Source organism: Salvelinus fontinalis, chromosome 12, assembly GCF_029448725.1.
Source record: "Salvelinus fontinalis isolate EN_2023a chromosome 12, ASM2944872v1, whole genome shotgun sequence".
NCBI lineage: Eukaryota > Metazoa > Chordata > Actinopteri > Salmoniformes > Salmonidae > Salvelinus > Salvelinus fontinalis.
Genome location: NC_074676.1, coordinates 36,913,559 through 36,931,299, shown reverse-complemented (window position 1 = coordinate 36,931,299; position 17,741 = coordinate 36,913,559). Strand labels below are relative to the sequence as shown.

Below are 17,741 nucleotides of genomic sequence, written 5' to 3'. Positions count from 1 at the left end.
CAGCTTAAAAAACATGAAAGGCTCTTCATGAGAACAGATAAGAAGAGTTGATCATCTCATTCTCCTTTTGAAGATCGAATAAACTGATCAGTTTTGCTAGGAGATGAGTCCAGTTGACTATGCAGTAGCTCTGCTCAACTTAGTAGCAATGTAGCTAGGCCTAATATGCATTTTTAGCCAGAACGTTAGTTAGTAAAAGTGTTATTTCACCATTTAAGCCTCCCAAAGGAAGTTGAATGGACCAGGGTATTCAGGATTTCACCACTTACTATTATTAAAGTGGTCCCACCTCATGGTAAAACCATGTATTCAATATGCAATGTAATTGCAGTGTAGCCTAGGTATACATTATTACAAAGTAGTTGCAACTTAGATGCATGTGAGTGGTTTATGGGCTGAATTACATTCATCAAATTAAATTAAAATAAAGAAATGAATTGTAGCTAAACATCCCCTATCTTTAGAATCTTTACTTGACATTATTATTTGATGCCAAGCTGCAGGGAGAACATGGAGCATCAGGTCTCACAGGAGATGATGAGTAAGAACAACAATGTTCTCAACCCCACCCTTCCCCACTTCCTCTCTTTCCACTCTGTGTGTGTGTGCGTGTGTGTGTGAGCAGGCACGTGTGTGTGTGCAGGCACGTGTGTGTGCACACTCGAGTGAGCAGTGTGGCTTTTTGGCGACCTCTTGCCCGACTCGGGTCACACTCTGTGCCCTGGCCAATAAACATCTTTCACACCTGGTTTTATAGAACCATGGAAACTAAATGATATGGATAGAGAAGAATTTGCAACATACCATAAATAAGTGAAAGGTCACTAGCATAGTGTGATAGTTTGATGCCGATATCTTAATGTTTCTAGGTGGTTTCTGAAGTCATTACATAGCAATACTTTAGATTTTTACGAGATACAGTCAGTCGGTCATGAATAGGACATGTGATTTATGTTATGAGAATCATGTCAGAACCTTTGTTTGTGGGGTTCTGAGGTGTGCCTTGTGCATTACATTGATATGTAGCACTAATGATGTGCTGGTATTTTGGAACAGGGTGGAGCTGATGGTATGTGGTAAAGACTATGTTCCATTTCCCGAAAGAGAAACTGATTGCCTGGCTGTTCAGTGGGGCTATGAACTGCTAACCTTGACAAGCCGGGTATAAATAACAGTTCGATTGGAAATGTGGTCAACACCTTCAGAAGCAACAACAACCAGCGCTATGTTCCCACGGCCCACTGACTGTGCCAGCCGAGGTTGGCCTACAGAGAAACATCACTACCATGTTAACATGAGCCTATTTTAGAGTAGTTTCAGTTCTTTGTGAAATTATTTATATATTTATATGTGGAAATAAAGGTATGAGGATACAATACGTTGGCATAAATAAGGCCAGAAGTTTTTCCTGACATTACCAGGAATAATTCTGGTCCCTACACTTTTAGAAAAAACCTGCTATCTAGAAGCTAAGGGTTATTTGGCTGTCCCCAAAGGAGAACCCTTATTGGTTCCTGTCACGTTCCTGGCAGGTGTTTTACGTTTCCTCTGATTGAGAACCATATTAAGGTAGGCTGTTCTCAAGGTTTGTTTGTGGGTGATTGTTCCTGTGTCTTTGTTTGACGTTAGTAGCTTGTGTCTGCACTTTCGTTTGTATCGTCACGGTTGTTTTTGTTTAGTTTGTATTAGTGTTCGTTTCATCTTCTCAAATAAATAGAAGATGTATCTATATCACGCTGCGCCTTGGTCCTCTCTTTCACCTCAAGACGATTGTGACAGAATTACCCACCAACCATGGACCAAACAGCGTGGTAACGGGCAGCAGCACCAGCAGCAGTGGCAGAAATCTCAGGACTCCTGGACATGGGAGGAGATTTTAAACGGAGAAGGATCCTAGGCACAGGCTGGGGAATATCGCCGCCCCAAAGTTGAGCTGGAGGGAGCGAAAGCTGAGCGGCGGCGATATGAGGAGGCAGCACGGCAGCGCGACAGGTTTTTTTTGGGGGGGGGGAAGGGGCTAAAGAGGAGTATGGCTAAGCCAGGTAGCAGACCTGAGCTCACTCCTCGTGCTCATCATAAGCAGCGCGTTACTGGTCTGGCACCGTGTTATGCGGTTAAGCGCACGGTGCCGCCAGTGCGTGCCCATAGCCCGGTGCGCTATAGGGCAGCCCCCCGAAAGTGTCATGTGAGTGTGGGCATCCAGCCAGGGCGTATTGTGCCTGCTCAGCGCGTCTGGTCTCCGGTACGCAGTTTCGGTCCAGGTTATTCTGCGCCGGCTCTGCGTGCTGTGTCTCCGGGGCGCTGGGTGGGTGCAGTGCGTCCTATGCCTACGCTCCGCTCGTACCGGGCAAATGTGGGAGTGGAGCCTAAGAGAGAGGTGCGCGTAGTAGGCACTAGATCTCCAGTGCTCACCCACAGCCCGGTTCAACCTGTGCCTGCACTCTGGAGGGTCCGGGCTGTCCTTCAGGTGCCTCCTCTTAACACCAAGCCTCCTGTAGGTCTCTCCAGCCTGGTGGGTCCTGTGGCAGCCCCACGCACCAGGCTGTCTCTCCGTCTCCTCCCTACAGGTGTGCCCATCTGCCCAGCGTCGCCTGCACTGTCCGTCTGCCCAGCACCGCCTGTACTGCCCGTCTGCCCAGCACCGCCTGCACTGCCCGCCTGCCCAACGCCGTCTGAGCTGTCCATCTGTCCAGCGCCGTCTGAGCTGTCCGTCTGTCCAGCGCCGTCTGAGCTACCCGTCTGTCCTGAGCCTTCACAGCCGCCCGTCTGTCCTGAGCCTTCAAAGCCGCCCGTCTGTCAGGAGCCTTCAGAGCCGTCCGTCAGTCAGGAGCCTTCAGAGCCGTCCGTCAGTCAGGAGCCTTCAGAGCCGTCCGTCAGTCAGGAGCCGCTAGAGCCGTCCGTCAGTCAGGAGCTGCCAGAGCCGCCCGCCAGACAGGAGCTGCCAGAGCCGCCCGCCAGACAGGAGCTGCCAGAGCCGCCCGCCAGACAGGAGCTGCCAGAGCCGCCCGCCAGCCAGGAGTTGCCAGAGCCGCCCGCCAGCCAGGATCTGCCAGAGCCGCCCGCCAGCCAGGATCTGCCAGAGCCGCCCGCCAGCCAGGATCTGCCAGAGCCGTCAGTCAGCCAGGATCTGCCAGGGCGGCCTGTCACGCCGGCGATGCCGGAATTCCCCCTCAGTCCTGTGCTGCCCCTCGGCCTGGTGCTGCCCCTCGGTCCGGTGCTGCCCCTCGGTCCGGTGCTGCCCCTCAGTCCGGTGCTGCCCCTCAGTCCGGTGCTGCCCCTTAATCCGGTGGGGTTAATAGGGAGGGTAGCCATTAGGAGGAGGCCACGGAAGCGGGGATTAACTATGGTGGGGTGGGGACCACGTCCAGAGCCAGAGCCGCCACCGTGGACAGATGCCCACCCAGACCCTCCCCTATAGGTCAGGTTTTGCGGCCGGAGTCCGCACCTTGGGGGGGGGGGGGGGGGGGGGGGGGGTGGGGGGGTACTGTCACGTTCCTGACCTTATTTCCTTTGTATAGTCTTGTTTAGTTGGTCAGGACGTGAGCTGGGTGGGCATTCTATGTTATGTGTTTCTATGTTGGGTTGTCAACTAGCCTGATATGGTTCTCAATCAGGGGCAGGTGTTTTACGTTTCCTCTGATTGAGAACCATATTAAGGTAGGCTGTTCTCACTGTTTGTGGGTGATTGTTCTTGTGTCAGTGTTTGTTCCACACGGGACTGTTTCGTTCGTTCGTTCGTGTGTACGTTCCTGTTCGTGCGTTCTTGTTTTATGTTCTCAAGTACAGGTCTGTTCACGTCGTTTTGTTATTTTGTATTTTGTCAAGTGTTCTTCGTGTTCGTCTTTCACAAATAAATATACTATGGATACATACCACGCTGCATATTGGGCCGATCCTTGCTCATCCTCAGACGAGGAAGAGGACGAGCGTGACAGTTCCAGGTAGAACCCTTTTGGGTTCCATATAAAACCCTTTCCACAGAGGGTTCTACATGGAACCCAAAGGGGTTCTACTTGGAACCAAAAATGGTTCTCCGTTGGGGACAGCCAAATAACCCTTTTGAAATGTTTTTTTAAAAGTGTAGTCAGAAAACACTGCCGTCCCTAGGGCCTTGGCATGGCATCACCCACCGAGGAGCGATCTGATGAACTTGTGAACTGAATCCTCTGTTGGTTATGTGGGCAGAAACTCTACCCATCTGCTCGCCATAAAACCCAGCATAAAAGAGGAAATTGCTCTCGCCGTGTATTTTGATACTTAGTTTATGCAATATACTATATGGCCCATCTAATTTAATGTGTTTAATTCATACCATGCTGGCATATTGTTTCATTACAATTTTGTGTGTATGCGATGGTGGGGGGCATTGCTTGTCTGCTCTTTCTATTTTGTTTAAGTTGAGCTGCGTGTGGTTTTGGTGCAGACAGTGATAAGGAAAAACTTCACATTTCTGTGGTAAAAGTTATCAAACCATCACTGAATACCTCAAGTTGTCCCCGTAACCACATATTTAATCTCTGAGACATCAGTGTAACATTTATAGTTCAAATGGGAGTACACCATATCTGTTGGGGAAATGACTGTGTCCTTACTGTCTCAATGTCTTCAGGTAAAAGCAGCCCTGTCAACTTGCCTGGAGGAGCGGGCGACTTGGCCAAGCCCTGCGACCCCTTCCAGCCATTCGGCAGTGACGCCATCGACCCATTTCAGAGTAAAAAGGTGGTCGGAGACCCCTTTAGTGGCAAAGACCCTTTTGCTCCTTCTGCCTCAAGTAAAGCCTCTAAAGACTCTTCCTTGGGTTTTGCAGACTTCAGTTCTGTAAGTTGAGCTCAGTGATACTCTCTCTCTGTCCAGACCAGTCTTTATATACCTAGCCACTACCTCGCTACTTCTAGCTCCCACAACGTTTAACTGAAGGATCTAGAGCAGAGCAGACGACAAGGCTCAGCCTGTCTATCTAGACCTTTCTGCTGCATCTTATCCTGGCCTCCCTTCACTGTGCAGACGTCTCTGTTTGTGAATAACCTACCACATCACTCCACACAAAGACCAGAGCCAGGCATCTGTCCAATCAGACCCATGGCATATTAACCACCATGTAACAGGCTAACTGTTCAGACCTATGGCATAATCCATAGCAATAACTGCTGTTCATGATCACTGATCATCTGAGTGTGCGTTCCAACCCTACCTCATATCTAAGATGATGACACTAGCTGTTTCCTGTTGAAGAAGACTCTCACTTGTCTATACTGTGTTCTGATTCTGGGGGGGATTAACACATGCATTGTAGTTGGTTGCACACCACCTACAATGCATTTGATGTTGTGCAGTAAAGCACAGAAGCTGCATTGCAGAGTGATCCCCAGTACTCGTGCAGGCAAGGGTGTCAGCCATTTTTGTGGTTTGATGTGTACGCTGCGATCGGAACATTTAAACAAATACAAATATATTTTGTTTGCTGCTAGTTAGCATGCTATAGCGCAGGGGTATTCAACTCTTGTCCTATGAGGTCCGGAGCCTGCTGGTTTTCTGTTCTACCTGATAATTCATTACACCCTGGTTAGAGGGGAACAATGAAAAGAAACGCAGTTGAACTGGCTTTGAGGTCCAGAGTTGAGTTTGAGGGCTAAAACAAGCACAATTGGAAAGTATTATATCTCTGGCAAACCTCTCTGGCAGTCCAATAAGTGGATTCTGGCAGTATGAATTATTATTCAACCAGCCAGTGGTTGCTTTAAAATCAGTGTTGAATAATCCAGCCAGTGTGGTGCTACGGTCTGGGCTGTCTGTGAGTACAGTTACATTTACACAATAATACCATTATTGTGGATAGTCATATTAATATAATACTTTGTTTAAAACGTTTGCATGCTTTGCAAGAAGAATGATTTCCCTAATAATCCTGTTTCCATGGACACATCTGAAATCAGGCTACCTGATGGGACTTAAATAAATACAGATAATTGGCAATCACAATAAATGTTCTACCACAGTGACCATGTTATTTTTGCAAAGCCTATTTGATTCTGAGTTTGGACATATAAAGTTTGTATGTGAAAACGACACTATATGGACAGACGTATGTGGACACCTGCTCGTCAAACATCTCATTCTAAAATCATGGGCAATAACATGGAGTTGGTCCCCCCTTTGCTGCTATAACAGCCTCCACTCTTCTGGGAAGGTTTTCCACTAGATGTTGGAACATTGCTGTGGGGACTTTCTTCTATTCAGCCACAAGAGCATTAGTGAGGTCAGACACTGATTTTGGGCGATCAGTCCTGGCTCGCAGTTGGCGTTCCAATTCATCCCAAAGGTGTTTGATGGGGTTGAGGTCAGGGCTCTGTACAGGCCAGTCAAGTTCTTCCACACCATTTCTGTATGGACCTTGCTTTCTGCACGGGTGCTTTGTCATGCTGAAACAGGAAAGGGCCTTCCTCAAACTGTTGCCACAAAGTTGGAAGCACAGAATCGTCTAGAATGTAATAGTATACCCTTCACTGGAACTAAGGAGCCTGAACCTCCTCCATCAAACTTTACAGTTGGCACTATGCATTGGGGCAGGTAGCTTTCTCCTGGCATCCGCCAAACCCAGATTCGTCCTTCGGAATTCCAGATGGTGAAGCGGGATTCATCACTCCAGAGCACGCGTTTCCACTGCTCCAGAGTCCAATGGCGTGGAACTTTACTCCACTCCAGCCAAAGCTTGGCATTGCGCATTATGATCTTAGGCTTGTGTGCGGCTGCTTGGCCATCGAAAACCATTTCATTAAGCTCCTGACTAAGAGTTCTTGTGCTGACGTTGCTTCCAGAGAATGTTTTGAACTCGGTAGGGAGTGTTGCAACCGAGGACAGATTATTTTTACGCACTTCAGCACTCAGCAGTCCTGTTTTGTGAGCTTGTGTTTGGCCTACCACTTCGCGGCTGAGCTGTTTTTGCTCCTAACATTTCCACTTCACAATAACAGCACTTACAGTTGACCGGGGCAGCTCTAGCAAGGCAGAAATGTGACAAACTGACTTGTCACATTGAAAGTCACTGAGCTCTACAGTAAGGCCATTCTACTGACAATGTTTGTCTATGGAGATTGCATGGCTGTCTGCTAGATTTTATACACCTGTCAACAACGAGTGTGGCTGAAATAGCCAAATCCACTCATTTGAAGTGGTGTCCACATACATTTGGCCACGTAGTGTGTTTCTAAGATGCATACGTTCAGTTTTTTGAACTCACTAGCAGATAAGCGAGAGGCTTGCACTACCGGTGCTGGCAGATAAAATATACAGCCGGAGCGACGATTCAACAGATTGCTCAGAACACCAGGTGTTATAATCGGCGTATGCTTACTTTGTTTTTTGACTTTACGACAATTAAGATAAGCAGAGTAAAGTGTTTACATGACTATTACCATACTCGGCCTACTACCATAATCAGTTTAATCTAAAATGATTAGTGTGCATGTAAATGTACTCAGTGAAGCCATAATCCAGCATACTCATATTTGAATATTGACCCTTACCATCTCAGCTCCAATCATCAGCAGTCAGTCAATCAGTCACCCAGTCAGCCAGTCAGTCAGTCAGTCTCGTACTGTAGACTCTGAGCACAACCACTTAGGTTTCACAATAAGAAGCCCCTTTCCTCCTGTATCTCAGTCCCTTATTAAGTCATTCAGTCAGTAAGTCAGTCAGTAAGTCAGTGAATCAGTGTGTGCCCTATGCCAGGCTATGCCAGAGAGGGAAGCCAATCCGGTGTGGTTTAGTGACTGACAGCTCCAGGTCACTGGTCTAGCTGTGGGATCTGTTGACATGGGAAGCAGCAGTATCACTACTCAGCTCTCAGTCCTGAGTTCTTACCCAGCATGTCTATGGTGTGTATCAGTGATGTGTGTCCTACTAGTGTGTAGATGCAGTATCAGTTTGTCTTTTCTTGAAGATTAGTTTGCTCAGTCTGGTTAGTGTTGGTCTGCTGCATGACATTGGTAGCATAGATCCTGCTTTACCATCTCTGACTTGTGCCAAATTACTCCCAATGTAACCAAAACAATTTGAACAGAATCAGCTGCCTGGATTTTATTGAAACAAAAGAGGCATGGTGTTCCACAAAAAATATACACTGCTCAAAAAAATAAAGGGAACACTTAAACAACACAATGTAACTCCAAGTCAATCACACTTCTGTGAAATCAAACTGTCCACTTAGGAAGCAACACTGATTGACAATAAATTTCACATGCTGTTGTGCAAATGGAATAGACAAAAGGTGGAAATTATAGGCAATTAGCAAGACACCCCCAAAAAAGGAGTGATTTTGCAGGTGGTGATCACAGACCACTTCTCAGTTCCTATGCTTCCTGGCTGTTGTTTTGGTCACTTTTGAATGCTGGCGGTGCTCTCACTCTAGTGGTAGCATGAGACGGAGTCTACAACCCACACAAGTGGCTCAGGTAGTGCAGTTCATCCAGGATGGCACATCAATGCGAGCTGTGGCAAAAAGGTTTGCTGTGTCTGTCAGCGTAGTGTCCAGAGCATGGAGGCGCTACCAGGAGACAGGCCAGTACATCAGGAGACGTGGAGCAGGCCGTAGGAGGGCAACAACCCAGCAGCAGGACCGCTACCTCCGCCTTTGTGCAAGGAGGTGCACTGCCAGCACCCTGCAAAATGACCTCCAGCAGGCCACAAATGTGCATGTGTCTGCTCAAACAGTCAGAAACAGACTCCATGAGGGTGGTATGAGGGCCCGATGTCCACAGGTGGGGGTTGTGCTTACAGCCCAACACCGTGCAGGACGTTTGGCATTTGCCAGAGAACACCAAGATTGGCAAATTCGCCACTGGCGCCCTGTGCTCTTCACAGATGAAAGCAGGTTCACACTGAGCACATGAGCACATGTGACAGACGTGACAGAGTCTGGAGACGCCGTGGAGAACGTTCTGCTGCCTGCAATATCCTCCAGCATGACCGGTTTGGCGATGGGTCGGTCATGGTGTGGTGTGGCATTTCTTTGTGGGGCCGCACAGCCCTCCATGTGCTCGCCAGAGGTAGCCTGACTGCCAATAGGTACCGAGATGAGATCCTCAGGCCCCTTGTGAGACCATATGCTGACACATGCACATTTGTGGCCTGCTGGAGGTCATTTTGCAGGGCTCTGGCAGTGCACCTCCTTGCACAAAGGCGGAGGTAGCGGTCCTGCTGCTGGGTTGTTGCCCTCCTACGGCCTCCTCCACGTCTCCTGATGTACTGGCCTGTCTCCTGGTAGCGCCTCGATGCTCTGGACACTACGCTGACAGACACAGCAAACCTTTTTGCCACAGCTCTTGTTGATGTGCCATACTGGATGAACTGCACTACCTGAGCCACTTGTGTGGGTTGTAGACTCCGTCTCATGCTACCACTAGAGTGAGAGCACCGCCAGCATTCAAAAGTGACCAAAACATCAGCCAGGAAGCATAGGAACTGAGAAGTGGTCTGTGGTCACCACCTGCAGAATCACTCCTTTTTTGGGGGTGTCTTGCTAATTGCCTATAATTTCCACCTTTTGTCTATTCCATTTGCACAACAGCATGTGAAATTTATTGTCAATCAGTGTTGCTTCCTAAGTGGACAGTTTGATTTCACAGAAGTGTGATTGACTTGGAGTTACATTGTGTTGTTTAAGTGTTCCCTTTATTTTTTTGAGCAGTGTATTATCTAGAAAAATACCATATCATATAATAATATAATAATAATATATAATCATATATTAACTTGGCCCCTGAATTGAATGCTGAATAATTTGAAAAAAATGTAATGTATCTATTAACCTGTCTGGCACCGGGGTTCCGCTAGCGGAACTCCTCCCACATTCCACTGAAAAGGCAGAGCGCGAAATTCAAAAAATATTTTTGAGAAATATTTAACTTTCACACATTAACAAGTCCAATACAGCAAATGAAAGATACACATCTTGTGAATCCAGTCAACATGTCCGATTTTTTAAATGTTTTACAGCGAAAACACCACATATATTTATGTTAGCTCACCACCAAATACAAAAAAGGACAGACATTTTTCACAGCACAGGTAGCATGCACAAAGCCAACCTAACTAACCAAGAACCAACCAAACTAACCAAGAAACAACTTCATCAGATGACAGTCTTATAACATGTTATACAATAAATCTATGTTTTGTTCGAAAAATGTGCATATTTGAGGTATAAATCAGTTTTACATTGCAGCTACCATCACAGCTACCGTCAGAAATAGCACCGAAGCAGCCAGAGGACTTACAGACACCAACGTCAAATACCTAAATACTCATCATAAAACATTTCTGAAAAATCGATGGTGTACAGCAAATTAAAGACAAACATCTTGTGAATCCAGCCAATATTTCCGATTTTTTAAGTGTTTTACAGCGAAAACACAATATAGCATTATATTAGCTTACTACAATAGCCTACCACACTACCGCATTCATTCATCAAGGCACGTTAGCGATAGCAATAGGCACGTTAGCAATAGCGAATAAACCAGCAAAAGATATTAATTTTCACTAACCTTCATAAACCTTCATCAGATGACAGTCCTATAACATCAGGTTATACATACACTTATGTTTTGTTCGAAAATGTGCATATTTAGAGCTGAAATCAGTGGTTATACATTGTGCTAACGTAGCATATTTTTCCCAGAATGTGCGGATATTTTTATGACACTCAACTATTCTGACCAAATAACTATTCATAAATGTTACTAGAAAATACATGTTGTATAGGAAATGATAGATACACTAGTTCTTAATGCAATCGCCGTGTTAGAATTCTAAAAATAACTTCATTACGACATCCAGCTTAGTTATAGCGAGAGAGTGCCCAAAATCTGGGCGCAAACTACTATTTCACATGTTCGACAGATATATGAAATAGCATCATAAAATGGGTCCTACTTTTGATGATCTTCCATCAGAATGTTGTACAAGGGGTCCTTTGTCCAGAACAATCGTTGTTTGGTTTTAGAATGTCCTCTTCTCCAGTCAATTAGCACGGAAAGCTAGCAAAGTAGCGCGAAGCTCTCCTTCCTGAACAAAGGCACACAACGCAACACGCCTAACGTCCCGAATAAATTTCAATAATCTAATAAAACTATATTGAAAAAACATACTTTACGATGATATTGTCACATTTATCAAATAAAATCAAAGCCGGAGATATTAGTCGTCTATAACGACAGCTTTTCAGAAGGCAATACCAGGTCCCTTCTCGCGCGCTCCAGAAAACAGGAAACTGGTGACACGTCATGCCAAGAGCTTTTATTCGACCCCAGATCAAGTTATACACTCCATTTCTTCTCTCACTGCCTGTCGACATCTAGTGGAAGACGTATGAAGTGCATGTATACTAATAAATATCAAGGACATTTATAGGCAGGCCCTTGAACAGAGCATCGATTTTAGAATTTTCCACTTCCTGTCAGGAAGTTTGCTGCAAAATGAGTTCTGTTTTACTCACAGATATAATTCAAACGGTTTTAGAAACTAGAGAGTGTTTTCTATCCAATAGTAATAATAATATGCATATTGTACGAGCAAGAATTGAGTACGAGGCTGTTTAAATTGGGCACGATTTTCCCCCAAAGTAAAAACAGCGCCCTCTGTCCTCAACAGGTTTTAAACGCCTCAATGGATTCTGTTCCATATTTATTCAGTCAGAATTGAAGGCGCTCATTTGAGTCTGACATCTGAATCAGATCTAAGGTTGGTAAAGCAGTGTCTCCTGATATGTGTGTTTTGGTATGCATGGGAGAGTTCCTCGCTCTACTTTGCTGAGATCCTTACAAAGGCTAGATCTCATACTATCACTTTAACAGATTAGGAAAATGTAACTTTCTTCCTTTCCATTTTCTCCCTGCATGTCACTTTTTGCATGTTATCTCAAATATGCTTTTAGTTGCTTGTTCATTTTCACTTGGGACCAAACTGAAAATTCCTCCATGTTGCTTTGTCATAGTTAGTTGTATCTTGTGGTGTTTCGAAGTGTGCTCGGTGTAAAATGGATGGTGATGTGCGATTGGTGAATTATTTCTTTGGTGTTTTATCATTCATTTTTCTCTCGCAGGACCAGAAAAGGTTAAGGTAAGAATGTTTGAACATGCGGTCAAATTGAATAGTGGCTTGTTTTGTGTTTTGGTCTCGTACTGTAGGCTCTGAGCACAACCACTTAGGTTTCACAATAAGAAACACCTTTCCTCCAACAGCAGAACACACTTGAATTAAATATTAAAGTAAGGATAGGGATAGGTCAATTAGTGTGTGTGTGTAGTAGTGTGTATATTTTGTGTGTGTGCTGAAGTGTATACGTTTTATACGTTGTATAGTTATAATCCAGAGCAGAGTAGATGGTGACTATGAAAACTACAGTCATGTATATCCTCTTACTGTAGCCAGGCAAACATGGAAGTTTACCCTTTATATACAGTGTAAGGTTCACTAAAATGCAATAATCTGTCAAAACACCTTCTAATGTATGTGTTTTCTATATGGTGTGAGGGATGAATCATTTGTATGTTAAATGCCTCTCCTCTTCTCTCTGTAGTTTGGAAATGAGGCTCAGCAACTGGAGTGGGCGAAGCGAGAGAGTGAGCGAGCGGAGAGGGAGCGGCTGAAGAGACTCCGGCAGCAGGAGCAAGAGGACTTAGAGCTGGCCATCGCTCTCAGCAAGGCCGAGATGTCTCACGGGTGACCTGGACTGGACTGGAAACACACACACACACACACACACACACACACACACACACACACACACACACACACACACACACACACACACACACACACACACACACACACACACATCCCACTGCACAAAAACTGGTTGAATCAACGTTGTTTCCACATCATTTCAACAAAAAATAAATACGTGTGATGACATTGAATTAACGTTGAAAACTCATTGGATTTGTAAAAAGTCAGTAACGTAAGGGTATTTAGTATTTTTTTCAACCAACTTTTAACCTTAATCCAATGACATGGGGATTTTTTTTGTTGAGTTCACGTTAGTTGACAACTCAAAGAAATGTAAATCAAAACTAGACGTTGAACTGAATTCTGTGCCCAGTGGGATGCCCACACACATAGAGATACAGACACATATAGACAAACACACACCTATAGATACAGACACATATAGACAAACACACACATATAGATACAGACACATATAGACAGACACACACATATAGATAAACACACACAGAGATACAGACACATATAGACAAACACACACATAGAGATACAGACACATATAGACAAACACACACATAGAGATACAGACACATATAGATAAACACACACATAGAGATACAGACACATATAGATAAACACACACATAGAGATAAACACACACATAGAGATACAGACACATATAGACAAACACACACATAGAGATACAGACACATATAGACAAACACACACATAGAGATACAGACACATATAGACAAACACACACATAGAGATACAGACACATATAGACAAACACACACATAAAGATACAGACACATATAGACAAACACACACATAGAGATACAGACACATATAGATAAACACACACATAGAGATACAGACACATATAGATAAACACACACATAGAGATACAGACACATATAGACAAACACACACATAGAGATACAGACACATATAGACAAACACACACATAAAGATACAGACACATATAGACAAACACACACATAGAGATACAGACACATATAGACAAACACACAGATAGACATACTCTTACTAGCATTACTCGTACACATACACATGCGTGTACGACTCACACACCATACCCCATCACACTGTGAAGGACCTGGAGCTGGCCATTTCTCTCAGGGCCGATGTGCCCAACACATGACCGCTTCCTTAACCACACACACAGACACACACCACCGCCACAACACACATACACACGCCATCTGATACGCACACACAGAAACACACACCTCACCACACAATCTCTGGATGGACAAACTCTCAAAGCAAAAAAAAATACAAAACAGAACTTTTGGGGTTATCTTGTGACCTGTGGAAACCAGTGGTGTAGTGGAGGGGAAACGCAAGTAAATGCAGTTTACCAACCTTTTTTATTTTTTGTGACAGTTAATCCACCTTTTGTGGAAAAATGCATTACTTTTTTCACCACGACCGGTGATCAGAGTTTACCAACCTATTTTTTACCACTACATCACTGGTGGAAATGGAACTGGATTTGACTTTACGGTGGTAGGTTGGAGTTGGAGTGGGAGATTGAAGCCAACAATCACAATCTCGCTTACTGTTTTTAATTGATAGGTGGGGAGGGGAAAAGATGATGACCCGGGGTTTAAGAATGAACTGATGCACTGTTTAAATGCACTATAGAGGCTGGCTCAACATGAAAGATGTAAAGATGAACATAATCTTTACAACTGTGTTGTTTTGGTGAATGAGCAGGAATCGCAACTAGAGCTCTGACAGATGTGAAAAAGGGAATACCTAAAGGTTATGCTGGAATGCTTATTAAGATTGAGACATTATTTTAGTATTGGTTTATTATGTGAATGTGGCAAGCCAGTGGCAGGGTTCTTCTCTGACTGGCTACTGTAAGTGTTTTGTGAGAGAGAGGTCTGTTTGGACCAGAACAAACTGTACAGATATATATTTTATTTTCTTTGAGTGTGAGATAGTAGATGCATTGTTTTGACAATAATTCAGTGCTTCAGCGAACATAGGAAGAAGGAATGGGTACTTAGCTGTGCCTCCTCTGAAAGTTCAAGTAAGTTCACAAAGCTGTGATGTATATCAAACAACAACCAAAAAGGCGAGATGAGGGAAATTATTTCAAGTTTATTATAGAGTTTTTTTTTATTATAATTTTTTTTACTATGTGATGTGTTATTTTATTATTTTAGGTATTATTTGTTAAAAGACAGATACATGTTGTTTATTATGATTCAAGTTGAAAAGAGCTGCCAAAATTTACAAACCTACAAGCACAAGCTGCAGAGAGGTTAAAGAAAGTTAGAAATGGCCTGTGGTTTTCTTCAGCTAACCATCAATGATATGCAAATTCATTAGGTCACATGAGTTTCACAGCTATAACTGGAATATTCCGCTGTTTACGGTACAGTGTGTCATAGTTTGATGTTACAACTTGGGCTCAACCACTTTTATTTATAGCTGCTTTGTCTTTTACTTGAAACTCCTTGCTGATGGTACTGCTTGCTTAGCACATTACACCTGTGGGTTTTACTTCACTTTCACCTTAATTAAGCTTTGAATTGAACTGAATAGAGATGATGATAATAGCAGCTGAGGTCCTAACCATATGAAAAGGACACTTACATTAATTGCCCCTGTGTTCTATGTGTTCCTGTTGTACTGAACTGTATGTGTCCTACATTGACTTTTATAAGCTTCCATGTAATGTCATTGTTGTCACCTACTATTGTACTAGTCTGAGTGAAAAGACCTATGGGATGTTGTGAAAATGCATTATGAAAGTTTCATCCCCCTTTGGGTTGGAAAAGGACATGATTTAAGTTACAATTCAGTGGTATGGGCCGTTAACGCTGCCACAAGGTGGAAATAGAAACCATCTCTCCGTAACATTTATTTGTTAATGTTTACATATCAAACTTCTTTGCTCTAGTGGTTAAAACAGTGTAATTATATTCTATGTGAAGAACCTGTTCTGGTACAGATCTGACCTTTAACTGTGCTGCTGTATATAGCTGACTCACTGGGCAAAAACTGGTTGAATCAATGTTGTTTCCACGTCATTTTAACAAAAAAAATGTATGTGATGACATTGAGTCAACCTAGAAAAAAGTCGTCAACGTGAGGGAATTTGGTCTTTTGGGTTAGGGTTAGGGTAACCTAACGAAGCAGTGGTAAAAAAAACGCCTGAAACTAGATCCCCCCTACATACTGGTCTTGACGAGAAGGAAAAAAACTGTTGGGGGAGGTTCTCTTCTGCACTGTTCAACCAATCCAGTAAATGTGGAGGAGGAGTTAAGATGGTGCGCCGTCTCTTGTTAACGCCTAAATGTGGAAGTCGCTTCACAGGCTCTTTTTCCATTTCCCCTTAAAACCGGATCATCCGTTTGTTGGGTACTCGGCAGAGGCTAGGGTTAGGGTACCCCTAACCCTAACTTTTAACGTAAATCGAATGACATGTTGAATTTTTGTTGTTGAATTCATGTTAGTTGACAGCTCAACCAAATGTAAATCAAAACTAGACGTTGAACTGATGTCTGTGCACAGTGGGGAGGTAACCTGTGGTCGTCTGCATTTGACCCTTGACCTTTTTGGCCCTACCTGTGGTGTTTTAATCACAGGTCAGACTCTCGAAGCTTGGGATGCCAACACTCCCGCCTTACCCAGCATGCTCTATGTCAGAACCCCTGTAGTGTGCCTTCGGGTTAGGGGAAATCCACAGTGAGGGTGTTTGGTTGGCCGGAGACTCAGCCACAGCTCTCTGTTCATTGGTCATTTCATGGCCCTTTTTGTATGCCTTGAAAATACATCCATCCTTTCTTACTCCATTCTTTGAAGTTAGCCTAGCGGTTAAGAGCATTGGGCCAGTAACTGAAAGGTTGCTGGTTCAAATCCCTGAGCCGGCAAGGTGGAAACAAATCTGCCATTCTGCCCTTAAGCAAGACAGTTAACCCCCAACAACAACTGCTCCCCAGGCGCGATGATGTCAATTAAGGCAGCACCTCTCTGATTCAGAGGGGTTGGGTTAAATGCTGATGACACATTTCGCTTGAATGCAGTCAGTTGTGCAACTGACTAGGTCTTCCCTTGATCTGACACTGTTGGATTGGTGAAAGAAAGGGTTCCATTATGTATCCCAATCACCCATCCAATCATTTCAGATTAGTGAGGCAGGATGGAAGGATGCATTTTGAGAGTATTGAACTAGGGCCCAACACTACCTAGTGTTCTCTACAAACTTACCACTCATGCTGTATTTTGTCTTTGATACCTACATCGTGCAATAGATTTTATTTCGTATTTTTCTCGTTGTTCGTGTGCTGAAAATACCTGTGAATCCCATTGGACTTTTAATGTCTATGCTTTTAATGTGAGTGCTCTCTGCCCCAACTTGGCTGAGTTTGATCATACATTCAGAGATCCATGCAGAGGACTAATACAAGCCTAAACAGATTGTAGAGATTGTAGAGGACTTATCTTTTGTTTTTCTGACAACTGATCTGACTTCTGAAGCTCGATGCATTCCTTTTTCATTGGTCTGCCTTTAATTGTCTTTCCGCTGTAGATGAAAAGAAATAATCAAAGCTGTCTTAAACGGTATATTATGTCTGTTATATTTGTCCCATAAGAAGTGAAAAAATTTGCAACTTAAAACATTTTGAGGATATATGACTATACACTAAGAGTAAAAAAAAAAATGCTTGAATTTATTTTAAATGTTAATCCTATGTACATGGTCATTGTTTACTAGAATAAACATTTCATTTAAATAATGAGGTCTCATGTTTTTTTGTGGTGTTTTTTTATTTAATTGATTTTTCTTTTGCACGTGCACTGAGTACAGTTGTGGCCAAATGTTTTGAGAATGACACATATCAATTTTCACAAAGTCTGCAGCCTCCGTTTGTATGATGGCAATTTGCATATACTCCAGAATGTTATGAAGAGTGATCAGATGAATTGCAATTAATTGCAAAGTTTCTCTTTGCCATGCAAATGAACTGAAT

General features: G+C 43.8%; 1 protein-coding gene across 7 annotated transcripts in view; it reads left to right on the top strand.

The window, feature by feature from the left end:
• Positions 1 to 17,507, top strand: part of eps15l1a (epidermal growth factor receptor pathway substrate 15-like 1a) — a 35,003-nt gene extending 17,496 nt beyond the window's left edge. For 4 of the 7 annotated variants that reach the window (XM_055940592.1, XM_055940590.1, XM_055940589.1 and 1 more), the window contains 2 exons: positions 4,610 to 4,818; positions 12,578 to 17,507. In XM_055940592.1, coding sequence (XP_055796567.1) covers positions 4,610 to 4,818; positions 12,578 to 12,724 — 356 coding nt within the window. In that variant the 3' untranslated portion in view covers positions 12,725 to 17,507. Of the gene's footprint in view, positions 1 to 4,609; positions 4,819 to 12,100; positions 12,118 to 12,577 lie in introns of all 7 variants that reach the window. The other 3 variants (XM_055940591.1, XM_055940593.1, XM_055940594.1) reach the window with 3 other exon arrangements.
• Positions 17,508 to 17,741: the final 234 nt, after the last annotated feature.